Source organism: Pelodiscus sinensis, chromosome 1, assembly GCF_052426305.1.
Source record: "Pelodiscus sinensis isolate ZL-2025 chromosome 1, ASM5242630v1, whole genome shotgun sequence".
NCBI classification, from domain to species: domain Eukaryota; kingdom Metazoa; phylum Chordata; order Testudines; family Trionychidae; genus Pelodiscus; species Pelodiscus sinensis.
This window is the reverse complement of record NC_143052.1, coordinates 101749758-101776611: the sequence shown is the minus strand read 5'-3', so window position 1 is coordinate 101776611 and position 26854 is coordinate 101749758. Positions and strand designations below refer to the sequence as shown.

The 26854-nt window shown below is 41.8% G+C and overlaps 2 protein-coding genes across 7 annotated transcripts in view; one reads left to right on the top strand and one right to left on the bottom strand.

Annotated features, from left to right (window-relative positions):
- Nucleotides 1–818: 818 nt before the first annotated feature.
- On the top strand, nucleotides 819–25576 carry CHPT1 (choline phosphotransferase 1). Its single transcript, XM_006138040.5, has 9 exons — nucleotides 819–1291; nucleotides 4823–4970; nucleotides 7381–7522; nucleotides 12873–12957; nucleotides 14684–14815; nucleotides 15759–15917; nucleotides 19048–19173; nucleotides 19707–19817; nucleotides 25339–25576. The coding sequence occupies exons 1-9, from the start codon at nucleotides 1049–1051 to the stop codon at nucleotides 25381–25383; spliced, it is 1191 nt and encodes a 396-aa protein (XP_006138102.2). The 5' UTR covers nucleotides 819–1048; the 3' UTR covers nucleotides 25384–25576.
- Nucleotides 25278–26854, bottom strand: part of SYCP3 (synaptonemal complex protein 3) — a 20250-nt gene continuing 18673 nt past the window's right edge. For all 6 annotated transcript variants that reach the window (XM_075939167.2, XM_075939172.1, XM_089781830.1 and 3 more), the window contains 2 exons: nucleotides 25578–25682; nucleotides 25278–25418 (listed from right to left, as the gene is read on the bottom strand). In XM_075939167.2, coding sequence (XP_075795282.1) covers nucleotides 25365–25418; nucleotides 25578–25682 — 159 coding nt within the window. In that variant the 3' untranslated portion in view covers nucleotides 25278–25364. The remainder of the gene's footprint in view (nucleotides 25419–25577; nucleotides 25683–26854) is intronic.

Sequence of the window (26854 nt, the reverse complement as noted above, 5' to 3'; positions counted from 1 at the left end):
AATGCCAAAAGTTGAAATAAGCTATTTTGACTTAAGCTACGCATTCATCTTATTATTATTTTGAATTTAGCCCTGCTGCTTAGATGTGCCCTGTGGTGCTACAGGACTACTTTGTTTCTTTAAAGTTACAGACTAACAGGGCTACCCCTCTGAGACACAAGATGTGTCTAAACAGCACCCTAAACTCAAAATAAGCTATGTAATTTTGTGCTAGCAAATTGTGTATCTTATTTTGAAATAACATGCTATTTTGAGCCATCCCTTATCCCTTGTGCAACTAGGTTTACCATGATGGTGAAATAACTGGTGCACTATTTCAAAAATAGTTTGAAATAACAGGTGGCTTGTTTAGATGCGGGGTAGCTATTTGGCATCCCGAAAAAGCCATGCAGTGTAGACTTACCTAAAGACAGGGATGCCACTTTAAAGTACAGCACAAGTTGTCTCCCTAATATTGGAAAATGTGATCTGCAGAGACCACAAGTTTTAGCATGGCATGCTGTGACGGGGAGGGGGAGTGGGGTGCAGCAGCTGATCTGATGATCACAGGTGACCTGTCCCCATTTAGTTGTCACTGAGGGGGTAGGCGCTCTGCGGGCAGGAGACCACTACCTAGTAGTGGTTACACACCCAGGAGGAGTACGGGGAGCTTATTGGGCTCAGCTTGTGGAACAACCGGTGTGTGTGTGTAGGGGGGGAGGCTGTTGCCACTGCCAGCTCTATGCGGGAGACCGCAGAGGGCGGAGCCGCCCAGCTCCTTGTGGGGCAGGTGAGCAGCCCTGCCCGCTGTGGGGGGAGGAGCTGCCGGCCCGCTGTGGGGCGCGGGGAGGAGGCGCTGCCCGGCTCCCCGAGGGGGCAGCAGAGGGAGGAGCTGGGTCCCAGGCGGGGCGGACGCGCGGCCGCTCAGGGCCCGAGGGCCGCAGGTCAAATAGTGGCGGCTCCGGGCGGCGGCTGCGCCCTGCCTGAGCCCGCCCCCGCCCTGCGCCGAGCGGCCCGGCGGCGGCGCCCCGGGAGCAGGCCAGGCCCAGGCGCCGAGCGAGCCGCTGCCATGGCCGGGCTGTGGGCGCCGGCCAAGCCGCTGAGCGCGGCGCAGCTGAGGCGGCTGGAGCAGCATCGCTACAGCGCGTCCGGGCGCTCGCTGCTGGAGCCGCCGCTGCAGCTCTACTGGGCCTGGCTGGTGGAGCAGGTCCCGGCCTGGCTGGCCCCCAACACCATCACCCTGAGCGGCCTCCTGCTCAACCTGCTCACCACGCTGCTGCTCATCGCCTACTGCCCCAGCGCCACCGAGCAGGTACCGCCCGCCCGCCCGCCCGCCAGCGGCGCCCCGAGCAGCTTCCTCCAGCCACACTGGGGCCCCTGCCCGGGCGAACTCGGGCCGTGTCCTCACTCCCCTCCCGCCCCCGCAGTCACCTCGGTACGTGTCCCCTTGGCCTGGCGTCACCCCCATCCTAAGCCCTTCTTCCCAGCCGCACTGGCACCCCTCTGAAATCACCCCCTTGTGTGCCCGGGCTGCCCCACCCCCTGGCTGATACGCCTCCACTCCACGTACTCCTCCAAAGTACCCCACCGTTTCCCCCACCTGGTCGCCTCTTTTAGCCCACAGTAACTGCCAACCCATGCCCCACCACACGCAGTGGTAATCCCAATTATAACCACCTCTAGCCCGCTCTCACCCTCTGCCTTGTGTCCCACTTCCCCACACAAACACGTTCTCCTCCGCAATATATGCTCCCTTGTAAACAACTGCAATCTCTGCTCACTGTAATCACTAAGTCCATCTATGCTGTTACTGACCTGCCCCCACAGTCCCTGCTTTGACTGAAACGTCCCCAGCAACTCTAGCACTCAACCCTTTTTTCTGTTTTGTGTGCATTGTATATTCCCCTTGTGAGAGGGTGTATAACCTTTTCTCTAATGTAAATATCAGTCGCACAAATAGAGCCTGTCTCCCTAACACATACTGTAGTCTCCAGGTGTAACACACAGAGCGCACTCATTGCAAAACAGATTCCTACACACATTGCGAACCTGCTCCCATGGTAATCCCAATGGTAAACCCACAAATGCTGTAAAAAACACAACTGTAGCTGTGATTCTAAAGACAGTGTTTTGATCAAGACTGGGCACACAGTAAATCCTAACTGTGTTGTGAAAATAGTGGCTGGCTTTTGGCCCTTTTCTTTTTCAATGAGATCCACGTCTACGCAGGAAAGACCAAACTATTGTTATACTAACCAACAGACTTTGTACTGTGCAGGGTAGCAGTAGCTGTATCAATCCCAGGATAGTAGAGACAAAGTAGGTGAGGTAATATCTTTTATTGGACCAACTTCTATTGGATTTTATTGGACAAGCTTTTGAGCCCCCAGAGTTGTTCTTCAGGTCTGGGATAGATACTCCCATCATCACAGCAATATGCCAGGTGGAAAACAGATGCTTTAGCATACATAGTTGCCACTTATAATAAAGGGTCATTCAAGATAGAATGGTTTGCTAACACCTCTGCAGTCACAAGAAAAAAAGAGGGAGTTAGTGGGTTACAGACAGTTGTAATAAACCATAAATCCAATATTTCTATTCAGTCATGAGGCTGAGGACTGATAGGTCAGATGCAGTGTGGCAGATGACTGAAATGTGTTTGTCCATAGATTATAAGGTGTTTTGACCCTTGCATTTTTAAAGTTGTGTTGATCATTATAGCAATTAAGATATGTCTTTAGGTTTGTGTCTGATCCACATTGAGTTGGTGTGCCTTGGTCTGTGGGGAAGTTGCTTTTGATTTTGATTTCTAATACTTTGACCTACTCCAAAGCTCACTCATTCAATGGAGGAGACCTCCTTTCCAGAGATGAATTGCAAGCCTGTTTTTGACATTTGTAGAGAAAATAATTTGTCATGTGCATTGCCAGCTCTCATAGGCTACGTCTAGACTGGCATGATTTTCCGCAAATGCTTTTAACGGAAAAGTTTTAAGCTTTTGCGCAAAAGGGCTTTTACCCGAACGGGAGCAGCATAGTATTTCCGCAAGAAGCACTGATTTCTTACATGAGATGTTCTTGTGGAAATTCAAGCGGCCAGTGTAGACAGCTGCTTTTGTGTAAAAACTTGCCAGTCTAGACACAGCCATGGATTTTATTTTGAGAATCACAGTATTTGGTGTGCTTAAATTTTAGCTCCTCGAGTTATGGCATTACGTGAAAATCATGGCTTTCTGCAACATCTAGCAGTCGTTTGCTCACAATATCCCACCAATCTCACCAAAAATTCCCAAAGGTTGCATCCCTAGTATAGACTGAAATTGCTGGCATTTAAAGTGCCTAATGTTACTCTGGTAACTTAGGCTATATCTGTGTTGCGACTGTAATTTCCATCTTGGGTAGATCTACTGCTCTAGCTCTGATCAAATTGGCATGCCAGAAATAGAAGTGTAGCCATGACAGTGCAAGCAGGGGGAGGGATTAACTGCCCCAAGTACATAGTGGGGATCTGCAACGGCTACACTTCTATTTTTAGTGTATAGCACTATAGTGCACTAACCCAATGTAGTTGTCTGTTCCAAAATACCTCATCCCCCTTGTCTCTCTAAGTAATGACAGCTAAATTTTATGAATCATTAAATCATGGCCAGTCCGACAGCATAGTACACTTCAACAGCTCATCTCTATGTAAGTGGGCCCCCAAAGCAATTTCTCATTAAAATTGAGAGTCTTGACTACTTTAATTGTGAGGAGTATTACAACACCGTGTTTCCCTCTCTAACATTGTGAGGCCTTGTCTAGACTACATCCTTTTTTCAATAAAGGGATGTAAATTAGGCATGTTGATATTGCAAATGAAGCCGGGATTTGAATTTCCACACAGATTTCCCGTGCTTCATTTGCATAATGGCAGCCGCTGCTTTTTTTCAAAACGGGGCTTTTTTGGGGGGGGGGGGGGGACCCAGCAGTTTACATGGGTCATTTTCGACAGAAATGCCCAGTTTCAAAAGATCCTGTACTCCTCTGTCGAAAATACCCTGTCTAAACTGCCATTTTTTTTTCCCAAAAAGCCCCATTTTGGGGGAAAAAGCGGCGACTTCCATTATGCAAATGAAGCGCGGGAAATTCAAAACCTGCCCACCCAGCTCCTAATACACTTTAAATGCAGTCACAGCAGGGGTAGGTCCCAGACCCCTCTCAAGCCAGGACTGAAGCAGACTGCTGGCCGGTCTGCTAAAACAATGTTTCTCAATCCCCCTCCCCTTTTTTTATATAAAGTTCCCCTTTAAAAAAAAAAAAAAAAAAGTTGTAAGTACCCCCAGTACCTTCAGTTTTCAGACACACACAAATTTTTCTACCATTTTAACACATTTGTGTAAACAACTTAATCGTGGTTGGGCAGGTGATGAAATTTTTGGGTGTAAAAAGTACAAAAATAATAAAGTGCTGTAAAACTTAAAACAAAAATTCAGTTTTCTCCAAATTTCAGTTTTGTTGAGATACCCCCCCCCCCCCAGACTTCTTTCAGGTACCCCTAAGAGTACTGGTACCACTAGTCAAGAAACACTGTGCTAAAACATTTAGTGGCAGGGAGGGGGAAGAGAGGGAAATCCATGTATAGCATTAACCTATAAGTTTTTGCTTATCGGTTAATCGGCTATACTATTACATCCCTAATTTACACAGCTAAAAAAGAAAGAAAAATGTGAACTTCTCATGATAGTGACTTAGCACAGCACTTCCTTGAAAGCTTTTCATAAAGGAAAAATCTGTAGTAAAATAGATTTTTTGGGTAATAGTAAGTATTCTGGAACTGACTATTGATGTTTGTGCATCTGTTTCAGGCACCATTTTGGGTATTCCTCTTGTGTGCCTTAGGACTCTTTGTTTACCAGTCCCTTGATGCTATTGATGGGAAACAAGCCAGAAGAACAAATAGCAGTTCCCCCTTGGGAGAACTTTTTGACCATGGTTGTGACTGTATTTCCACAGGTAACTTAATTTCTTCATTTTTAAAACCCACAGAAAAAACTAAATCCTAGTAAGGTACAGTCTTGGCCTAATGGATAAAAACTGGACTGGGACTTGGACATCCTGGATTCTATTTCTGGCCTCCTGGGTCTCTATGGATAAGTCACTTTGCGTGTTGGGGGGGTGTCTCTGTTTTCCATCTGTAAAATGGAAATAAGGCTACTGACTTTGTAAAGTTCTTTTGAGATCCAGTGATAAAAAGTGCTGTATCAGAGCTAGGTGGTTATTACTTACTTTAACCCAGAGAGTGCAAAACTATTTAGAAGTGGCCTGAGACGCACACAAATACATGTTATCTAGCTTTTGCATGCATACATTGAGAGTATGGTGTGCTCCCCCTATTAATTCTGATTACTTTTTGTAAGCAATACAGTACATACAAAGATTTCCTCAGAGAGTAGAGCAGTATCTCTATGCAGTAGGCTTACCATTATTTGCACTTTTTTAATAATTAGTGTCTACGGTATACCTTTCCACTAAATTCAAGATGACTGACTTATATAAGTAACTATAAGGAATTAAATCTCTCCTGACTTGATTACAATAGTTCTAAGAATTTTTAAATATTTACTTTTCCTTTCATAGTTTCTGATTATGTTGATATGACTCAATTTTTCTATTTAGAAAAAGTTTCATTTCCTTTTTAAGAAGGAAATAAAAAATGATGGGCTAGAATTAAGTTTGCATGGTTGCATGATGTGGTTTTTTTTTTTTAATGGAAGCAAGTTATTGTGCCTTTGTCTCCTGAAGTTGATGCTTTTCTGAATTGCTGTCCGAGTCTCAGTTCTTAACTGACTATTCTTACTACCTGAAATTAATAGCACGCTTTTCTTGTTGTTTGTACTACAAACTGTGATTCATCTTGACAATTTAGCATCACATTAGAATTGAACTGTATATATTTGTTTTGTATGTACCTTTTCAATAAAGTGTTTCAGAGCCTTCATTTCTTCTGTTGAATACGTTGACAGATATTTGACCCACTAAATAAGCCTCAGGGTTTGTGTAGTACAGATCTGGGAATTGAGCCCTGGTTCTGGGGGTATGGGAATTGGGATTTGCAGAGCTCCTCCTCCTTCCCTGCAGTGACAGCTCCTGCAGCTTTGGTTATAAGTAGAGATTTGAATGGTTAACCGGTAAGCATCACCCTTACCAATTATGATTAACCTGTGGGCTGGAGCAGCCTGTCACACCACCGGAGAGAGAGAACTGCAGCCTGGCCACAGTAGCCCTGCTTGCCATGGGGGTTGGGAGTGGGCCACACTGTGGGGGAGGGGCATACTGGCCTGGCCAGGCTGGAGCAGCCCCGCCCATGGTGGGGGGGACCAGGCTTGCTGTGCAATGCTGTTAATGGGGGGAGCTGCTTCAGCCCAAGCAGGCTGGAATGGCGCTCTGCCCATCCCAGTTTAAGCAATTAACCAGTTAAACATAACTATTAACCAGTTAACTAACTAAATGGGAGTTTACATCCATAGTTGTAATTGGCTGTCTGAGCTTGTCTCCCTATTTTGGGCATTGACACCTCCAGGGTTGCAATGCTGCTCAGGTTTGGCTCCTCTCCCTCAGAGGAACCAGGTGGGCCAAATTTATGTGAATGGCATGATCTGGTGCAAAGGGTCATAGTGCCCCTTGCTCTTATTTGAGCTGACTGCCTTTACATTGTCATGATGGAAAAGCAGCTGATCCAAACCCGAGTGGCACTGTAACCCCATACTCAATAGTCTGAGCAGGGAGCCAGCCCAGACAAACTTGCAAGACTGGAGTTGCCACTCGTGTGACCCTTTACAACTTTCCAATGTCCCAGTTTTGGGTGTCAACTCACAGGTTGAGAAACCCTGATCTAAACCTAATGAGGCAAGGAGCACTACAATGAGTGCTTAGCCATGCATGATGTTATTTAAGGTTACTCAAAACTTCATTTTCTTCCCGTTTTCACAGTATTCCAATTCTCTCAAGATTTTGAAATGAGATTCCCTATATTTGGTCTGCACTTGCTGATGGTGTGATGTGTGTGTTTTGTTTTTAAATAAACCTTGGGAAAAATTATAAAATGTAAAACCTTTTTGTATAATAATTTGTACCTCTTACTATTGTATAACAATGTTACCCAAAATATGGGCATGCCTGGGTGAAAAGGGTGGTGCTCAAAATGTATAAATTTAAGATGGAAAAGTCTCCCACATTCTGGGCTGCAAAGGGTACCATAGGTTTCATCTTCCTTAAGGGGGCTCAGCTTCAAGTCTGGGAAATGCTGTCTTGCAAGTCCCTGTACTATTAATACTATTGCAATCAAGCTTTGCCTAGTGTTTGTCTTTAAAATTGCAGGTAGTATAATTATTGATGGCTAACCATGCATATCTCTGCCTTCCAGTTTTTGTTTCCATTGGAGCCTGCATAGCTGTTCGATTAGGGACGAACCCTGACTGGCTGTTTTTCTGTTCTTTTGTGGGAACATTCATGTTTTATTGTGCTCACTGGCAGACATATGTATCAGGCATGTTAAAGTTTGGAAAGTAAGTAGAACTCTTTTCAAAACTGTACATATTTGTGACCCACCAAGTTTTGATTCTCTTTAAGATTTCACTTTCAGGCAGCTGAGAATGAACTGCTGTCTCACATTTTTGTGTTCCATGGACAAGACTTCAAAAACGTTACCACAAGGAATCTGCCCTCAAATTAGCATGATGTCATTTTTTTAATGCTAAAGTTCATACATAGCTTTTTTTTTTCTTTGTATGCTTTATATTAGTGTAAGAATTCTCCAAAAAATGTTGACAGTACCTACTCTCAAAGCCAATGAAAATTGTTCTGTGGATCAGATATAATGTTCATACAGTAAGAATACATACAGTAGCTACTCTGCCATCCAGGAACTTGGCACTTGTTGCAAATATTCTAATGCACGGCAATAGAACTGGTTGAAAATTTTCTAACAACATTTTTTTCTGAGGGAAAATGACAGTTTAGTTAAATTCAACATATGCCAAAGGACCTATGCTTATAAAACTTAAAAATTGAAACAAAGCATCATAGTAGGGTCCGAATAATCCATTTGGCTATAACAGAACAGCATGATTCAATATTTAATTTTGAAATATTTGACTTGCAACATTTTTTCTTCTGGAAATTTCATTTCATGGGAAGTTTTGACTTAACATTTTTCTTAATTGAGATGAGAACTATGAGGTCAGTTTCTTCAAAACTGTAAACCTTGTTTTACTTTAGATCATGAGGTTCAAGTTTTGTATGCAAGGTAACAAACCAAAAATAGTTTTCTCTCTTATCCAAGCTAACCATTTTATACAAAGAATTTCCCCTCATCTGCACCTGCAAGACCAGATCTACCAATTACTGAACTCAGGCTTGGCTCCCGTTTGTCCCTCAATATGCCTTTAGGCAGAAGCAACAGTCTGTTTGCTTCTGCTTTCTCTGAGCCACCGAGAACAAGAAATCCTATAAAGAATTCTAATTTGGCTTCAGGTTTGTCACAGCTAGAAACCTCTATTCCTCTTCAGGAGTCTAAGGGCAAAAGTGTTCCAGAAATAAGTATTTTATATATGGTTACGTCCTCATCATCCCCAGATGAGGTGATAGCAGGCCCTTCTAACCCACTCCCGTCAGAGGGTTTCTGGGCCCATCAGGAGCTTCTGAAATGGGTCACCACAAACTTGGGGTTGGAACTAAAGGAGTCCACACATAGTCTGACATATCCTGGCCCAGGAGCTTCCTGTAGAGTGGCCCTTCCAGGTCAATAAGACGGTGTTGGGACCAATCACAGCTGTGTAAGAGAAGAATGGGTGGAAAGGCATAAAGAAGGGTACCATGCCAGTGAATAAGGAATGTGTCTGCTATGGAGCCCCTGTTGTGGCTCTAGGAGCTGAACTGCTGACACTTCCGTCTTGTGATGTGTGGCAACAGGTTCATGAGGGGAAAGCCCCACCTTTTGAAAATTTACAATATCACCTCTGGGCAGAGCGACTACTCATGATTGTGAAAGGACCTGCTGAGATGGTCCACCAAATTGTATACACTGAGGAGGTGTGATGCCTGCAGGTGTATTGAATGTTCTATACAAAGTCTGAGCTTCTTGGCATGGGAGTGGAGTGTACACCCCTGTTTGCTGATATAGAATTTTGCTGTCATGTTGTCTGTCATGACAGAGATATGTTGGCTTGCTAGGTGTGCACAAAATGTCTGACATGTCAGGGAGCTTACAGCAGTGTGGCTGACATTGATGTTAAGGGCTGGTCCACCTTCAACCACAGACCTTGCGTTCGAGGCCTGCTAGATAGGCACTAAGGATATTAAATATTGATTAATTTACTAGTTGAGTAGTCAGTGGAATTTTCATTTACTCGACTAGTCGATAGGCACTTCAGCATTCCTCCTTTGAAATGTGCATTTCAAAATTGGAACACTGTGTGCAGTCTGGGGCCAGTGGGCAGTCCCGCTGAATCCGGGCTCCACGAGGGCGCTTCTGCTTTGAAATGCACAAGAGCTTGGGGCTTCTTGTGCATTTCAAAGCGGAAGCATCTGCATGGAGCCAGGAGTCAGTGGGACTTCCACTGGCCCCGGGCTGTATGGGGTGCCAGCTTTAAAATGTACAAGAGTCCCCAGCGAGGGCTCTTGTATGTTTCAAAGCAGAAGTGCTAGCATGGAGCCTGGGGTCAGCTGGGGAGTTCTCAGCTGACCCTGGGTGTCCATGCGTGGCATTTCCATGGAACCTGGGATCAGCTGGTGAGTTCCCAGCTGACTCTGGGTTCTGCAGAAATGCCACAGGGAGCTGTGGGCCAGCTGGGGAGTCCTTAGCTGACCCTAGACTCCATGAGGCGCAGCCACTTTGAAATGCTGCAGTGGCGTTTCAAAGGGGCAGCCCCAAACAGCTGATTCTGGGCTCTCTGTGGCGCTGCCCCTTTGAAACGCCACCGCGGCATTTCAAAGAGGCAGTGCCACATGGAGCCCGGAGTAATATCCATGCGGCGCTGCTGCTTTGAAGTAACCCCTCTTCTCCCTCTCTCCCACTTTGCTGCCTCTATCTGATAGAACAAACACAAAAAAACCCAGTCTTGTAGCACTTTAAAGACTAACAAGATGGTTTATTAGGTGATGAGCTTTTGTGGGGCAGACCCACTTCTTCAGATCATACTCTGAAAGTGAATAGGCATGACTGTTATGTAACAGAGGAATACAATCCCTAATAAACCATCTTTTTAGTCTTTAAAGTGCTAGACTGTTTTTTGTTTGTTTGACCAAGATCAGGCTAACACGGCTATTTCTCGTTACTTTTCTATCTGATAGAGGCAGCAAGGGGGTAGGGTGGATCGACTAGTTGACTCGACTATCCTATAAGCATTTGCTTATCGGATAGTCCACTAGTCCTTACCATCCTTAGTGGGCACCCTATACCAAGTCCGAAGCATACGTGGCTAATGATAGGGACCCCTGCACAGACTCCCTCAAGGATTGAGCCACCACTGCAGAGAGTCTACATTGAGTCCAGTAGAATCACAATCCTGTCCAGTTTGTCTCATGTTGGTTGATACCCCAACGCCAATCATGACTGGAGAGGTCAGAGCCTCAGTCTGGCATGCTGCACTTTCGTAGGTGCTTGCCATCATATGATCTAAAAGGCAGAGGCAGCTTCTTGCTGAAGTAGTAGGAAACTGTCTGAGGCCTCCAATGATATTTGACATGACCTGAGACTGTGACTCCCCCTAGGCCAAATCCCAAACTGCCCTATGAACTGCAGCTTCTGAACTGGGGGCACTATGGTCTTCTCATTTACAAGGAGGCTCAGGGTGTTGAACGTTTGTCTGATAAACCTGAGATGGGCCTGCATCTGCTCCCTGGAATGGCCTTTGATCAGCCAATCACTGAGATAAGGAAACACATGTAGTCTGTCTGCGCAGGAACACTGCAACTGCTGCCAATACATTTGTTGAAAACTTGCAGTGCTAATGACTGGCCAAAAGGGTGGACCATAAATTGGTGGTGCGTCCCATTTACCATGAACTGGAGGTACTTCAAGTGGGCTTGGACAATTCATATGTTGAAGTACGCATCCTTTCATTCAAGGGTAGCATTCCTGTCTGCTGGATCCAAAGAGAAAATAATGGAGGCCAGGGAGACCATATGAAACCTGAGGTTCTTTACAGACTTGTTGAACTGTCTCAGGCCTAAGCACACCTTTGGTATTAGAAAATACCAAGAGTAAAACTCTTTGCTCCTGTATTCATGAGGAGCTTCCTCCACTGCCCCTAGGGATAAGAGTAAATGCCCCTCCTGAATAAGGAGTTGCTCATGAGAAGGGACCCTGCAGAGAGAGAGCTGGTAGGGAGGGATGACAACTGGATTAAGTATTCCCTCTCCACTGTGCAGGGGGACCCATCAGTCTGATGTGATACAGGCCCAAGCCCGGTGGAAAGGGGATAGTTTTGAAGCAACGGCCTGGTGGGTTGAATCCAGCTCGGGTTCTGTTATGCTGTCCTCAACTGTGCCTTCAAAAGGCTTTTTCAGGCCCTGATGAAGGCTTGGAGTGGCCAGAACCCTGGCCAGAGGATGGGTGAGGCTTCCTGTCACTCCTATTCCTTTGTTGGGAGTTATATTGCTGGTTCTGTGGAAAGAATTGTTGCCACTGGTGGGGCTTAAAATGTCTGCCCTGAGTCACAGGGCTGTGGAGGGCAAAAGACTTAAGGTTGGCCCTAGAATCCTTGAGGCTATGCAGCCATTTATCTGTTTTGGTTCTCCCCTCCCCCCCCCAAAAAAAATAGAGTGGTACCCTTAAAGGGGGATTGAATGCAGATCCAAAGCTTGGAGCCAGGAGGCCTTCCTTATGGCCACTCCTGTAGCCATGACCCTGGGCTACAGTGTTAGCACTGTCCAATGCAGCCTGTGAAGAGGACCTTGAAATGATTTTCTCTTCCTCAATAAAGAGACTCAAAGAGTGTAGGAGCATAAGCTTTCGTGGGCAAAGACCCACTTCGTCAGATGCCCACGAAAGCTTATGCTCCTACACTTCAGTTAGTCTATAAGATGCCACAGGACTCCTCGCCGCTTTTGCAGATTCAGACTAACACAACTACCCCTCTGATACTCAATAAAGAGAATACTTCATGAAAGTCAGAGGAGAAGCAACTCTGTGAATTTGGCCAGGGATGTTAAAGAGTTGAAGGCATAACCCCGCTCTTGCTAGGTGTTACACTACTGATAGCTTCTCATTAGAAAAAAGAAAAATAGCCTCAAACTAAAGGAATGGTTTTACTTTTTTTTAAAAAAGAAGATTGTTATGGAAAAAATTAATGCATCAGTTTCATATCTAGCAAAATACACATTTGGCTGCCATTTATTCAATACTCAAAGTATATTTGCCTGGAAAAAATACTCAACACTGCTGTCTAATTTTAGTGAATAATAATGTTTGATAATCACATTGATAAATGAAGTCAGTTTCACTCAATTTAATAAGACTTCCTGGATGGTGTAGACTCGTTCTGCAATATAAATAAAACCCTGTTGAATAGAGGGATCTGATGATAATATCTTTAGCTTTTTCTTAAAAGCTCAGTTCTAATATATCATTGTGCCTAATATTTATTACACTGATTTGTGAGCTTGCTAAAATTTCCTAAATAGCTGTACTAAAAATCTACAAGTTTTCTGTGCAGAACTATAAACAATATATGGGTATTTAGCAATGTATGTTTTTGCCTTAGTTGATTTGTAGAATTTTGTGGTCACAGAAATCATGTATTTTACATACATGTCTTGAATGTAGACATTTGAATTACCTAATACTTGATTTCCACTCACCAACTCAGAACAAACAAATGTATGAACTAAGACTGCTTTCTTGTTTCTTTCCAGAGTTGATGTAACTGAAGTTCAGATGGCCATAATAATCATCTTCTTAATGTCTGCATTTGGTGGAACTACTATGTGGGACTATAAGGTAAGTTTATCAAGCGTTCAAACTTTCACAGTTGTATCTGAAGTTATGTGCAAGTGTATTGATGTTTAGTAATTGCTTTTAAAAATCTATGTTTAGCTTACGTTGCATTTGTTAAATCTTATTTTTTATTTCAATTTTAATACATATAAACATTGCTATATATACTTACTATATGGTGCCTGTTCCCATGTAGTTCAGTACTGTATCTCTTGGATGTGATGGTGTGGTTTTCTATGCATGAATTTATAGCTTCACAGAGGAAAAAGACCCCATCTGCCATATATAAACTTTAGGCACTCTGATTATTGTTCAAAGGAATCTTACCAAACGTCTATATTTTGCATATGTAATGGTTTCTCTTACATCCACTTCTTATATTTATTTCTGCACTATAAATTTCTGCACAAAAGTAGACTTGCTCCATGGTAAAATAAAATGTCCATTTAAAATCTACACATCCAATGGGCTACATTTTGCTTTATGCTGATATAAATATGGAGTAACTATAAAAAAATCAATGGAGCCACACTGGATTTACAGTGGTGTAAGAGCTTATCTGGCCCTGTAACTTTAAAATATCATACTCAGTATTTTTCTGGCATCAGTATTTTTTAAAACGACAATTCCAGTCTATTTGAGGGAAGGGGAGAGCAGCTCATATTTCATGTAGAATAGAACCATTTAGGATTGAATGCAGAACTATTTTTAAAAATTGGAATATTTCAGTGATTCCCTAAAGTATGCTGGATTGTTGTTCCAGTTCTTGGTATTTTAGTTTCATCCATGTAATACACAGTACTAGTTACTGGAATACATAATATTATTATCATGCAACATTGAGTTAATTTTGTAGTCTGGATTATTTTAATATGTTTGATTGTATCCAAATCATTCATCAGTCATGAAAAGGCAAGCTATTTTTTGAGGGAAATGTTTTCTTAAACAGTTTGGTTTTCTTCTCACAAATAGTTTCAGAAACAGAACAAAAGCTATTTAAGCTCAAAATACAAACCATAAGTAGGCCTCACGGACATGACTAATTGATTATATATAATTTTTGTGTCAATTGATGGATTGTTTTGAGATGCAGTAGTCTCTGCCTTACATTTGAATATTGAAGAAACAAACAAGTGTCTCCAAAAATATGTAGTCCATGATTTTAGAAAATTCATTGCTACTCTTTTTTAACCCTCTGCTGCCTTGGAAGTTTTCTTGAAACTGCATTTGACTCTAAAAGGTAAATATTTTGTTAAATCTATATCTGGATAATTATACCTAATGCAAAGATGCATCATATGGCATATTATGTAACATAACAAAGCAGGCAGATGGAGTTTGCATTTCCTGTGGTGCTGCATTGTGTTGCCCAGTGAACGAGAGAGAACTATCCTTTTTCCTGACACAAATTTCTGTTGAATCGTATTTGAAATTGTTAGCTAAGTATAAAAAAGGCTTTTGAAGGATACTGCAAATACGAGCATCATAAAATACAGTTAACTTTCTGGGGCAGAATTTAACCTACTTCTCAAGGATTTAAACATAAAAAAGGTATTGTCATCTTAAGGGCAGGACTATATTCTGAAACCTATTTGAGTGTAAGTTTTAAGGAAAAGGGATAGTTAAAATAAAGCAATACACATTGTTTTTGGAGACTTCAGCAGCAGTTTAACTTTTTCCAAGGAATGAGATCCTTTAACTTTTTAAAAACATTTTTTTTTCCTGCAAGATCCCTTTGATAGAACTACAACTGAAGATTCTTCCTGTTCTTGGAATAGTGGGTGGAGCATTATTTTCCTGTTCCAACTATTTCCATGTCATCTTTGGTGGTGGAGTTGGCAAAAATGGATCTACAATCGCAGTAAGCTATTTCAGAATTTAAACTATAGTCTAATGTTGGGGTGTGGAATAGAAATGTCAAATTGAGGGTAATTAGCTAATCGAGTAGTTGATGGAATTTCCATCGATTAGTCGATAAGGGGGGAAGCTGCAGAGCTGCAGTGGGGTTAGCGTCTAGCCCGGGAGCTAAGCCCTGGTGGCTCTTAATACATTTAACCAGCAGAGATGCAGTGGGGACCCAGGAGCAAGCCCGGACAACTGACTCCTGGCTCTCACCTGGTCTCACGCTACACCTCTGCCTCCCCTTGCTCTCCCTGGAGCTGGTGTTGGGGGGAACCGTCTTAGCCGACTCCTGCTCCCTCTCTCTGATAGGCAGCAAGGTGGGGGAAGCAACTAGTCAAATCACTACTCGACTACCAGATAAGTATATGCTTATCAGATAGTCAACTAGTCACTTACATCCCTTGTGTGAAAGAAGGTTACTTTGTAACTAGATTAGTAGTTTGAATGTTAAATTCTTATATTCTAAAAATTAGTATTTCTGATCATCTTGGTGACTGAGTATTTAAGCAATCTAGTATATTGATTCTCCTGTTTAATATACTTTAATGTTATCTGTAAAATCATTCAATACATATGAGACAACTAATTACTCAACTGCAGTGGTAACAAGTCACATTTGGTGTATACCTTTGATTAGGGGCTTTGTATTGTCAGAGAAATTACAGTGAGGTTTGAGTTGATTTAATATAATAGGAAAGAAGTCAAGTCAGTGGGAGTGCCCCTGCTGCACAGAAGTTCAGGACCTGACTTCTCCCCTTCCCCCCCAGACTTGTTGAGTACATATGACTTCAGTTGGCTTTTAGTGGCAGTTGTGATTGATCATTCCTGAAAATGGGGGGGCTCAAAATGTATGATCTGGTTCAAGTTTTGCTGAGAAATGTTTTCTGCTTTGTGTGTTTCAGGGCACTAGTGTTCTTTCACCAGGCCTCCATATAGGACTAGTTATCACTTTAGCAATAATGATATATAAAAAATCTACAACTCTGCTGTTTGAAAACCACCCTTGCCTCTATGTCTTAACATTTGGATTTGTGAGTGCTAAGATCACACAAAAATTGGTGGTAAGGAATCTTGTATGTCATTGAATGTGTATATTTGGTCCTTCTGAAAGTGTGGTATTGAAAGTTGGTAGGAACTGTAAAATCTCCCACTCAACTCTGCTAATGTATCCTGTTTGTTATTCCAGACCTACTACTACAACTAACCTGGGCCTGTCAGAGACTGGCTGGGATTCACAAGGGGAAACTAACTGCCACTTGAGGTGGCCAGGTTCAAAATTTAGATCTCCAAACCTTTGGTCAGATAGGAGCCTGAGGAGTTTAGGCACTAACTTTCCACTAATAAGGTTCCCTAGGTGCCTTAACTTCCACTGGGGAGGGAATGCAGACAGGCACCACAGTCCTGCAAACAGTGTATCTTAGTACCTTTCACCTGTGCCTTGTCACAACTAGATATCTATCCACTATCTTTTCTGTGGGGATCCAATTCAGTAGATGTGCTCAGAGGACTCCTTAGAGTTAAACAGCTGGATTGGGACCTGCACAAAACATGAGCCCGAAGAGCAGTTTCAGTGTCTCCTGTTGAAATTGTTTCACTTTATAAAGTAATTCACTCATTGGGCCAAAGGATGGGGTGTGAGTACATAACCCACTGGTTAGGCCTCTTACCTAGGATGCAAAAGACTTGTGTTCAAGGACATGTACCACTGACTTTTAATTAAATAGCCAGCTATTTTATACAAAGTTGAACAGCTTCAATAGGAGACATCATTGACACATCCAAGAATACTCTATATCCCAGTGGTTAAGGCATTCCAACCTCAACTTTTTAATCTTGAGATTAGGGCACACAGAGTTATTCTAAACAAGTGAAAATACAATGTTTACCTTTTTTAATAAGTGGGCAGGACATTCTCCATACTGAGATCTGATTTATTCAAATGGGAAACCACAAAATCGACAAGTTTGTTAGCATTATTCTGGATTATTATATTGGAAGACTTTTTTTCTTGAGACTCTTTTTGTGTGGGTACAGGCTTTGAATATCCCAGGTGTCTAGCAAATCTTCACTGTTCAGCTAAATAGCAAAGTGTTAGGTTTGAGTTGAGAAGCAACTCTACTTGGCTTACAGCAAGCACGGCACAGATTCACTGCTTATACAGGCAGCCCCCGTCTTACGCGGATCCGACTTACGTTGGATCCGCACTTACGAATGGGGCTTTTCTCGCCCCCGGAGCTCACGGGCGGCGGGTCACCACCCATGTCCTCCGGGGCGAGAAAAGCTTCTCCTGGTCTCCCTGGTCTGCTGGGGGGGTCCAGCAAAGCCGCTGGACCCCCCCAGCAGACCAGGGACACCCGAGCAAAGCCGCCCAGGCAGCGGGAGTCCCGCTGCCTGGGTGGCTTTGCTTGTTTGCCCCAGAGCAAAGCCGCCCAGGCAGCGGGACTCCCGCCGCCTGGGCGGCTTTGCTCCTGTCCCCCTGGTCTGCTGGGGGGGGTCCAGCAAAGCCACTGGACCCCCCCCCCCAGCAGACCAGGGACACCCGAGCAAAGCCGCCGCCTGGGAGGCTTTGCTCGTGTCCCTGGTCTGCTGGGGGCGTCCAGCGGCTTTGCTGGACCCCCCCAGCAGACCAGGGGGACAGGAGCAAAGCCTTGGAGCACGCCCGCAGCGGGACAGCCCGGGCGCGCCTGGGCTGTCCCGCTGCGGGCGTGCTCCAAGGCTTTGCTCCCCGTCTCCCTGGCCTGCAGGGAGACGGGGAGCAAAGCCTTGGAGCACGCCCGCAGCAGGACAGCCCGGGCGTGCTTGGGGTGTCCCGCTGCGGGCGTGCTCCAAGGCTTTGCTCCTGTCCCCCTGGTCTGCTGGGGGTGGGGGGGTGCAGTTAGTGCCCCCCCCCCCCCCCCCCCCAGCAGACCAGGCTTTTCTTGCCTACCTCTGGGGTAGAGCAGCTGGGGGCTGCTGGGTTGGTCCCGCAGCGCCGCTCCGGACCAACCCGGCAGCACCCCAGCTGCTCTGCCCCAGGCGTCCTGATTCAGCCGCTGCTGGTCAGTTTCAGCAGCGGCTGAATCAGGACACCTGGGGCAGAGCAGCTGGGGTGCTGCTGGGTTGCCCCAGTAGTGCCGAGGAGCCGCGCTACTGGAGCAACCCAGCAGCACCCCAGCTGCTCTGCCCCAGGCGTCCCCAAGTCAGCCACTGCTGAAACTGACCAGCGGCTGACTACAGGAAGCCCGAGGCAGAGTTGCTCTGCCCCAGGCTTCCTGGAATCAGCCGCTGATCAGTTTCAGCAGCAGCTGACTTGCGGACGCCTGGGTTTCTTAAGTTGAATCTGTATGTAAGTCAGAACTGGCATCCAGATTCAGCCGCGGTTGAAACTGATCAGTTCCGACTTACATACAGATTCAACTTAAGAACAAACCTACAGTCCCTATCTTGTACGTAACCCGGGGACTGCCTGTACTTCACAAGTGCATACAGAGCAGAATAGCAAGGAAGGATTGGATCCAGAAGGATCAGTAAAACTGTTTGAAAGTGTACAAGAACTTGTAAACACAGCTAGTTGCCGGTCAGAAGGGGAGAAGGCCTTTGGGAAGGAAGAACTCTACGTGCAGTTGTTACATAGCTGGGTTAGATACAAAGGTAGCTTTTTCTATGTAATAGAAGTCTTTGTTGTAGCTAACACATTGGCACTAACTATGATAGTCAGTCAGTATTACCATTTTGTTGCCCAGTCACATGAGCTTCGTGGTAACATCACAGTCCTTTGTTATGGAGGAGGGGACAAAGTACATACTTGTGCTTCTTTAATGTAAAAGGGTTCTAGGAGTAGCAACAGCAGCAATACTGAAATTAATTGCGCAGCAAACTGCCATGTATTAGAGAGAAACTTAAAAAGGCAGAGGAGATAGGGTGAGGCCAAAGCAGATTTGATGGTTGTAATCTTGGGCTCACTGAAAAGACCTTTCTAGAAAAGTACCAGAACTTAGAGTACCTTAAATGTCCTTATTACAAAAACAAAACAGTGTTTTTAATTAGTCAATTGAATAGGTTGACTGACTGACTCCCTTTCCAGAGCATTATTTATTTGTACTGTTCCTTAATTTAAATATTTGTAACCATAAAAGTTCATATTTTCAAAGTAAATTTTCTTTTACATTTGGCAACAAGCTTTGTAGCTATATCAAATCTTGTTTTATGTAGGTGGCCCACATGACAAAAAGTGAAATATATCTTCAAGATACTGCATTTATTGGACCAGGCCTTTTGTTTTTGGACCAATACTTCAACAGTTTTATTGATGAATATATTGTTCTATGGATAGCATTGGTAAGCATTAGTTTTACATTTTTAATTTAATAATCAAGTATTAATACTTATTTTTATATGGAAATATATATACGGAGCAGGTAGAAATTCATTCCCTCTTCCCATGCTGCTATGTAAACTACCGGTAGTTGTTTTCTCCTTTCTTGGCACCCAATACAGTGTTAGCTATTGTATGCAATTCATGGTTTGGGGCTGAAGTTTAGGACAAAAGAAAATCCTGGAATCTGACATCATAAATTCAGCTTTTGCTCTGCAGAAAATGTTAGCCCAAATGTAACAGAGTAATTTTAAGTATTCATGCATCTTTTTAAAAGCTTTCTGGCAGTGGAAAAGCAAATACATGGTTAATTTGCAATAAGAGTTTTAAAATAAAATTGAAATTTAAAAACTTGTAAATTTAAGATGGCTTTTAAGTTAGAATATAAACTAATCCTTTAAATACCTTTCTAAAACTACTCCATGAGGGCTCAGCTGAAGGTAGACCTTTTGGTTTCAATGGTGTTTTTGTAGAATAACTTTGTTTTTATTTTTAGGTTATATCCTTCTTTGACTTGCTGAGATATTCCATTGGTGTATGCTTGCAGATTGCTGCTCACCTTCGTATACACGTCTTCCGAATTTCATCACTTCAAGCTCCTGAACAGGTTCAAAATCATACTGACTGACTAGTAGTTCAAGGAGAAGAGGAGAAGCAGTTAGGGGAATAATGAATAAACTAGATCCCCTTTTCAGGAATACGGATATAAAGCTTTTCAAGAGAAGTCAATGAAAAGCTTAGTAATTTGCTCAGATAAAATACGATTATTTAAATATGAAGTTGTGCAGAATCGATTGATTAATGCTTATATCATGAAGCATAAAATGCCTCAATGTAGTCTAAACAGTGCCATCATTACTTTTGCTTGTGGATCCATCAGTCTGAAACTGATTTTCTGCCATGTACTCCTTGATTGAGAAAAAGATAAGTTTAATTCTGGTACAGAGACTGTCTACAAATCTAAAGTATTAACTACTAGAATTCTAAGAAATGTTTTGCTTCACATGAGGAAAAATGACTAATTTTTTTAAAAGATTACATTGTTTCTAAAATCTTAAACTGCTGAGAATTGCTATAAAATTAATCAGATTTCCAGTCTGTGCCTAAAATAAAATTTGAAAATCAAGACTGATTAAAAATTTACCATCCAGCAACTCACTGCTGCTGTTACTCTAATAGATGTTGTTTGATGCTGAAGAAAAGTCAATGGAAATCAGTACCTGACAAGTCCAGTTTTTATTGTTTATATATATGAAAGCTACTGGATTTTTCTCTTCATATCCTCCCCTGCTTCATCTTTTATAGCAAACTCTGTCCACCAATTTCAAATAATATCATTATCTCTTCAGGCACTGATTCAGGGGTGGAGCTTCCATTTCAGCTGTTACTGAAAATATATAGTTTGAGTTTCCTTATAAGGCCTGGCTTTTAGTTTTGCACCCATTATAATTTATTAAAACAGTTAATGTTGAAGTACCATCAAGTAGCTAATTTGCTAGCAACATCAAATATTTTGACAACTAAATGGCATAAACGTTACCCATAGTTATTTGCAACAGTAAAACTGTGAAGGTGCAAATATGCAAGACTAAATATTTGGCCTTTATACTTAGAGATCTGATCCGGCAGGATCCTTACATTCTGATGGATTGCACCATTAGATTTAAATTGCCATCCAAATTTGTTCTTGGTTTATGATCATAAAGAGCTGGATGTGTGAGAGGTTCTTTTTAAACACAGGCTGGTTAAGGAATTAAGACATACTGCATTTCATCATTGATCATAAAATGGATTATTTGTAAAGCAATATCCAGTGTGATGAGAGCTCAGGCTGTGAAATGACCTGGCTGGTTAACAGATTTGTCTATTTGAAAATACTGGCAAAATATAAGGGTAATCTAAAACCTCTACTGTTCAAATAAATGATGCATCAGATCTCTTCTTCTGGCTAATTTAGCTGAGGGTTAGTAACCTTTCCACCAAATCTAATTTCTAAGTAGCAAAAATAATAAAGTCAGCCTTCATGTTTCACCCCTCCAAGCTGCTTCAATAGACTGAAGGACTTTTGTAATTAATGTGAAAGTACCTTCTTAATTTCTAAAGTGTTCAGTTCCAACATTTCCAAAGCTTGAAATATACTAAGCACACTTTCACTTTACTTAAAAAAACCACCAACATTATTATTCCAGAAATATTGTGATACAATCCTGTTAGTCTTCAAGTGGTTGAAAGCTCTGACTTGATGTACCATGTGATACACCTGCACTCTATGGTGGTGTTTTTTTTACTGCTTCTGATAAACTTGAGAAACATTGTTTAGCAAGCATTCTGAATAAAGATTTTTTTTTTCGGGGCATGAGGTTTTCCACCCCTCATTTATTATTGGAAAAACTATTAGAAAACACTCACTGGTCCCTGGGCTATACTGCAGCCATAAACTTGAACCTGTAATTCACCACTTGTCAGTGGTGCTGCACTTTGTTGTGAATCACATAACTTCCCTAAACATGTAGACAAGGCTTAAGAGTTCATCTTCCTCACTGGTTCAATAAACTGGGAGGAAAGCATCATGTACAGATGAACTTTTAGCATTCATTTTCATGCATGTTAGTCATAATATACCCAGTGAAAAACTAGTAGTTCTGTAGCACCTTAAGGTATGTCTACACTACCACCCTAGTTCGAACTAGGGTTGTAGTGTAGACATACCCTTAGAGAATAACAAAAAAAAAAAAGCATCATGAGCTTTTATGGGCAGAACCCACTTCCAATGCAGAAAGTGGGGGCTTGCTGAAGACCTTAAATATCTTGCTTCTAGAGGCTTGTGTTTTAAAAACTCCCCAAGGTCACAGATTGCCTGACTTTGGGAGATAGACTGCCACTATCCAAGTAAAAAAAAAAACCCACTTTCTTCTTGAACCCAGGAAGAAAACACTTGGGAACTTCTTCTAGAGGGGTACCTCAAGGTCTTTTACCATAAGAGAGCTGGGGGAAATACCCCTAATCTCTGACACCTGCCCTCTCAGTTTTAGGCATGCATACAAAAGACCTCCTGTTACCTTCTAGAACACAAAAATCAAATCATAGCCTTAAACAAGGTGATTTTATTAACAAAACTAAAGATATAGCTGGTAAAGCATACTAGGTTGCTAGGTGTTATAAAGCAACTTAGAAAAGAACAGATTAAAACAGAGGATTGTATCACTGGGATTCAGCTTAATTATGGGAGGAGGGGGGCCACATGGACTCAGAACAGAGGGATTTAACAAAACAAACAAACAAAAACACTGATTGTGGGTAAACAAACATTCCCTATCTACTCGCATATCCATATTTTAGGGTCCAGTCCATTTCTTTGCCTGGTATTCTTTGTAGGCATGGTATTCCTGTCTGGTTCAATTCATCTTGTTCTCCTAGCTCCTGGGTTTAAAAGCCCCTCAAATCTGAAGAAGCAGGTTTTGTCCACAAAAGCTCGTGATTATATATATATTAGTCTCTAAGGTGCTACAGAACTACTTTTTTTAACAATACAGACTAACTCAGCTATCCCTCTGAGATGGTGAAAAACAATAATGACAACTTTAGCAGTTCTCAATGAAGTGTCAGTTACTCTACAATTACTGTAAATAAGAAAACTGTTTAATGAAAAAAAATTAACTCTGCAGTTTCTCTTCCACAACAAGCTCAGCCTTATTTTACTAATCAGCAGGCATAAGAAGCTTGTATTGTACTCTCAAAACAAATTACAATGTAGGGTATAGTTGTGCCTGCTGGCATTGATGTTGTGGGCATTATTTTCTATTGGACTAAAACATGTGTTTGACTATTCATGAACGTATCACACCAGAAAAGAGAGACACCTACAGCATTATCTGACTACCTCTAAGTTGTCATTTAAGTATAATATAAACAGTTTCATGACTTTGTAACCACCAAAGATTCACACACTAACATGTGTCTTAACCAACATAAGCCAATTAGTAATGAATGAGTGTTTAATTACCTGCACTTTGACTTCACTGATTATCTGCTCTAAGTTCTAATAACTGTTGTGGAAGGGTGTGGCTGCATGGTAATTATTAACTCAAAATTTCAATCTCAAATAAGTAGTTTAGTTGTTTCTATTTCAGAGGCTATCCCTGATCTCCTTTCTAGAAGATGAACTTACTTTACTTCATACCAGTTTTAAGCGGGAACCAAACAACTGCCCTCACACCATGAGCAGCTGGCCCTCTATTCAGAAAATAGTGCAACAGTAACTCCCTAAAAATGATACACACTCTATAATCCAGCAAGCAGCCAGAAAACTCAATTCCAAAATGTAAATACTAAGTAATGGAGAAATATTTTATGGTCTGGTTTTGAATTCCTTTGGAAAACTGCATTTTCAGGGTAATTCTAGAAAAAAGTGGGAAAAATTATGGGCATATTACTATAAATTGTTTTATAGAATCAAAGCTAAAATTGTCATTACAAATGAGTGTTAGTTCCTCCAAGTTATACTTGATGTCAAGCAGCTAATAATTAAATGTATTTTATATTATATCCAAATGTTGGAATATTTCAGGGATTTCTTAAGTTGTACAAAATGAATGTGCATAAAGTGGCTTTCTGTACAACAAATACATAAAAACTCCAACCTGGCTGTAAAAAATAAGAGATACAGAATATAAAATTTTTTAAAAAAAATGTCTCTTCACTAAACTACTTATTCTTTTATAAAGCAGCAAGAACTACCTTTCCAACTACAGCTGTAGAGACGGGTACCTGTTTTAGTATTTTCCCCAGGCTATTTCCAAAATGGTCCACGAGAAATGACAGTATATACTATGTAGTGCTATCAATAATCACTGCAGACTGCATTGCAAATTGTTTAATTTGGCTCATTTAAACCAATTATGTGCACAATGGTGTAAAGCCAAAATACCTGGTTTAATAAAACTAACAAGTTTTGCCTTCTTAGCAGACATATGTAAGTACAACATACAGCTTATAATAAGGCTTCTAATGATACTTTAAAAAACTTCAATCATTATAGAGGCTAGAATGAAAAAATAGGTAACAATGTAGTCTAATAACCTATAGTATCAAAGAAATGTATTTGTGTGTAACATACTCTTAATTCCTAAACTTTCTGGTATGTTCTCTTGCAAATATACAAGATGTATACACAGAACGTAAGATTATTTTGGTGGTCGCTATAGTTTACAGTATAAAGTTGCAAAGGTGCATTTTTGTGTAACACCATCAGGTTTTTAATGTGTCCTCTTAATCCTGTGATGTCATTATTGTTGGAATTTTGTGATCCATTTTGTATTAATGCTTCATACGGTTCACAGATTCATATTCACCTTTTCAAAGAGGTAAACATCTATTAACTGCCATACTGCTAGGCTACGTCTACATTGGCCCCTTCTCCGGAAGAGGCATGTTAATTTCCAACTTCAGAATAGGGAAATCCGCGGGGGATTTAAATATCCCCCGCGGGATTTAAATAAACATGGCCGCTGCTTTTTTTCCGGCTTGGGGAAAAAGCCGGAAAAAACGCGTCTAGACTGGCGCGATCCTCCGGAATAAAGCTCTTTTCTGGAGGATCTCTTATTCCTACTTCAAAGTAGTACTTCAAAGTAGGAATAAGAGATCCTCCGGAAAAGGGCTTTATTCCGGAGGATCGCGCCAGTCTAGACGCTTTTTTCTGGCTTTTCCCCAAGCCGGAAAAAAAGCGGCGGCCATGTTTATTTAAATCCCGCGGGGGATATTTAAATCCCCCGCGGATTTCCCTATTCTGAAGTTGGAAATTAACATGCCTCTTCCGGAGAAGGGGCCAATGTAGACGTAGCCCTATAGTCTTGTGCTTTATAATACTGCTTTACTGCTAGAAAAGCAACTATCACTGCAAAGAAGTTAAGGAGAGATACAAGCAGACATTTTAAAGACATATTAATAGTTTTTGAGGAAAAAAATCTGGTTTGTAATCTCATCCATTAATAACATGAAAAAATATACTGTCAAATTCACTAGTAACATTATTGAAACAATACATCTAACCCTAACTCTTAAATTTAAATTTTAAATCAGCAGACTTATTTTTCCATGGCTAATGGCTATAATTGTATCATGTTACTTAGGTGCAAGTTGTTTCTTCATTGAGCCATCAGAATAACATGGACTGAAGAGACTTGCGAACAGTTGCCATCTCTTGCTGTTGCTGTTACAAGAAAGGAGATAACACTGAACAAATGCAACATTTAGGCAAATTAGTCTGATATACTAAAAGAATTAAAAGTGAATGTTAAATGAGTTTTCTATTTAATGTCCTGTCTCTGCATTTTTACTGTTTCCCCCATAAATCAATGATAATACTTACAGTGTCCATCATTATTTTCTTTTGCAACATAGCCATTTCTTTGCGAAGTTCATTTTGTGCACCAGCTAGAAGATTTTCATGGTTCTTTTCCAGTTCTTCCATACTCTAAATTACAGAAACGAATATGTCAGTTTTAGTAAAACAATACAAAGCCCCTAGCTTCCCAAACAAATTCTGTTCACAAACCAGAAGAAAACAGAACTCACTGAACACCACACAACACTGGTAACACAGTCACAACCGCAGAATCTGAGTTACAAACTGACCAGTCAACCACATGCCTCATTTAGAATCTGAAGAACAATCAGGTATCAGACAAAAATTAATTAATTAAAGTACATTACAGAACTGTATTAAACAATCTACAAGAAAAGAAATTTTTTGATGAGGAAAATTTGTGCTTGTATTATTTAAATTAAGATGGTTAAAAGCAGCAATTTCTTCAGCACAGTAAAGTTTCAAAACTGTGTTAAAGTCAGCATATGGTTGTAAATTTTGAAAGAAATCCCAATCTTTCAAAATTATTTTTTTTTCTTTTGTGGATGTTAAAATTTAAAAGAAAAACAATATGGTAGCTATGGCCACTTTTTTTTCAGAATGGTTATTAGTTTAAATAAGGGTACATCTAGCACACTGTATACTGACTTTTTAAAAAATAACCAGATTCATTCATGTTTCACTAATTATTAAACTAATCTATTGCTGACCACATAAAAGGAGGCACTATTTTGCTTTGGTTCTGGTCTTACCAGTTGGGATGCTTTCAGAAAGTGGAGCTAGTGGGCTGCTATTCGACCCTGTGGTGATTGTGCTAAGGGGTCCCGCAAGGTTCCATCTTGTCCCCTATGCTGTTTAACATCTACATGAAGCTGCTGGGAGAGGTCATCAGGAGTTTTGGAAGACGGTGCCATCAATATGCAGATGACACCCAACTCTATTTCCCTGTGACATCAGAACCAGGTGTGGCAGTGACTGATCTAAACTGGTGTCTGGAGGTGGTGATGGTCTGGATGAAGTCAAACAAGCTGAAGTTGAATCTAGAGAAGATTGAGGTCCTGTGTATTAGGAGACCATCTGTTCGGGAATGTGGCGTGGTACCTGTTCTAGGCGGGGTTACTCTCCCCCTGAAAGAACAGGTACACAGTTTGGGGGGAGTCCTGGACCCTTTAACATTTGAGAACCAGATAGCTTCAGTGGCCAAGAGGGCTTTTGGGCAGCTTCGTCTGATCTGCCAGTTGCAACTATTCCTGAACAAGCATGACTTGGCCACAGTGTTC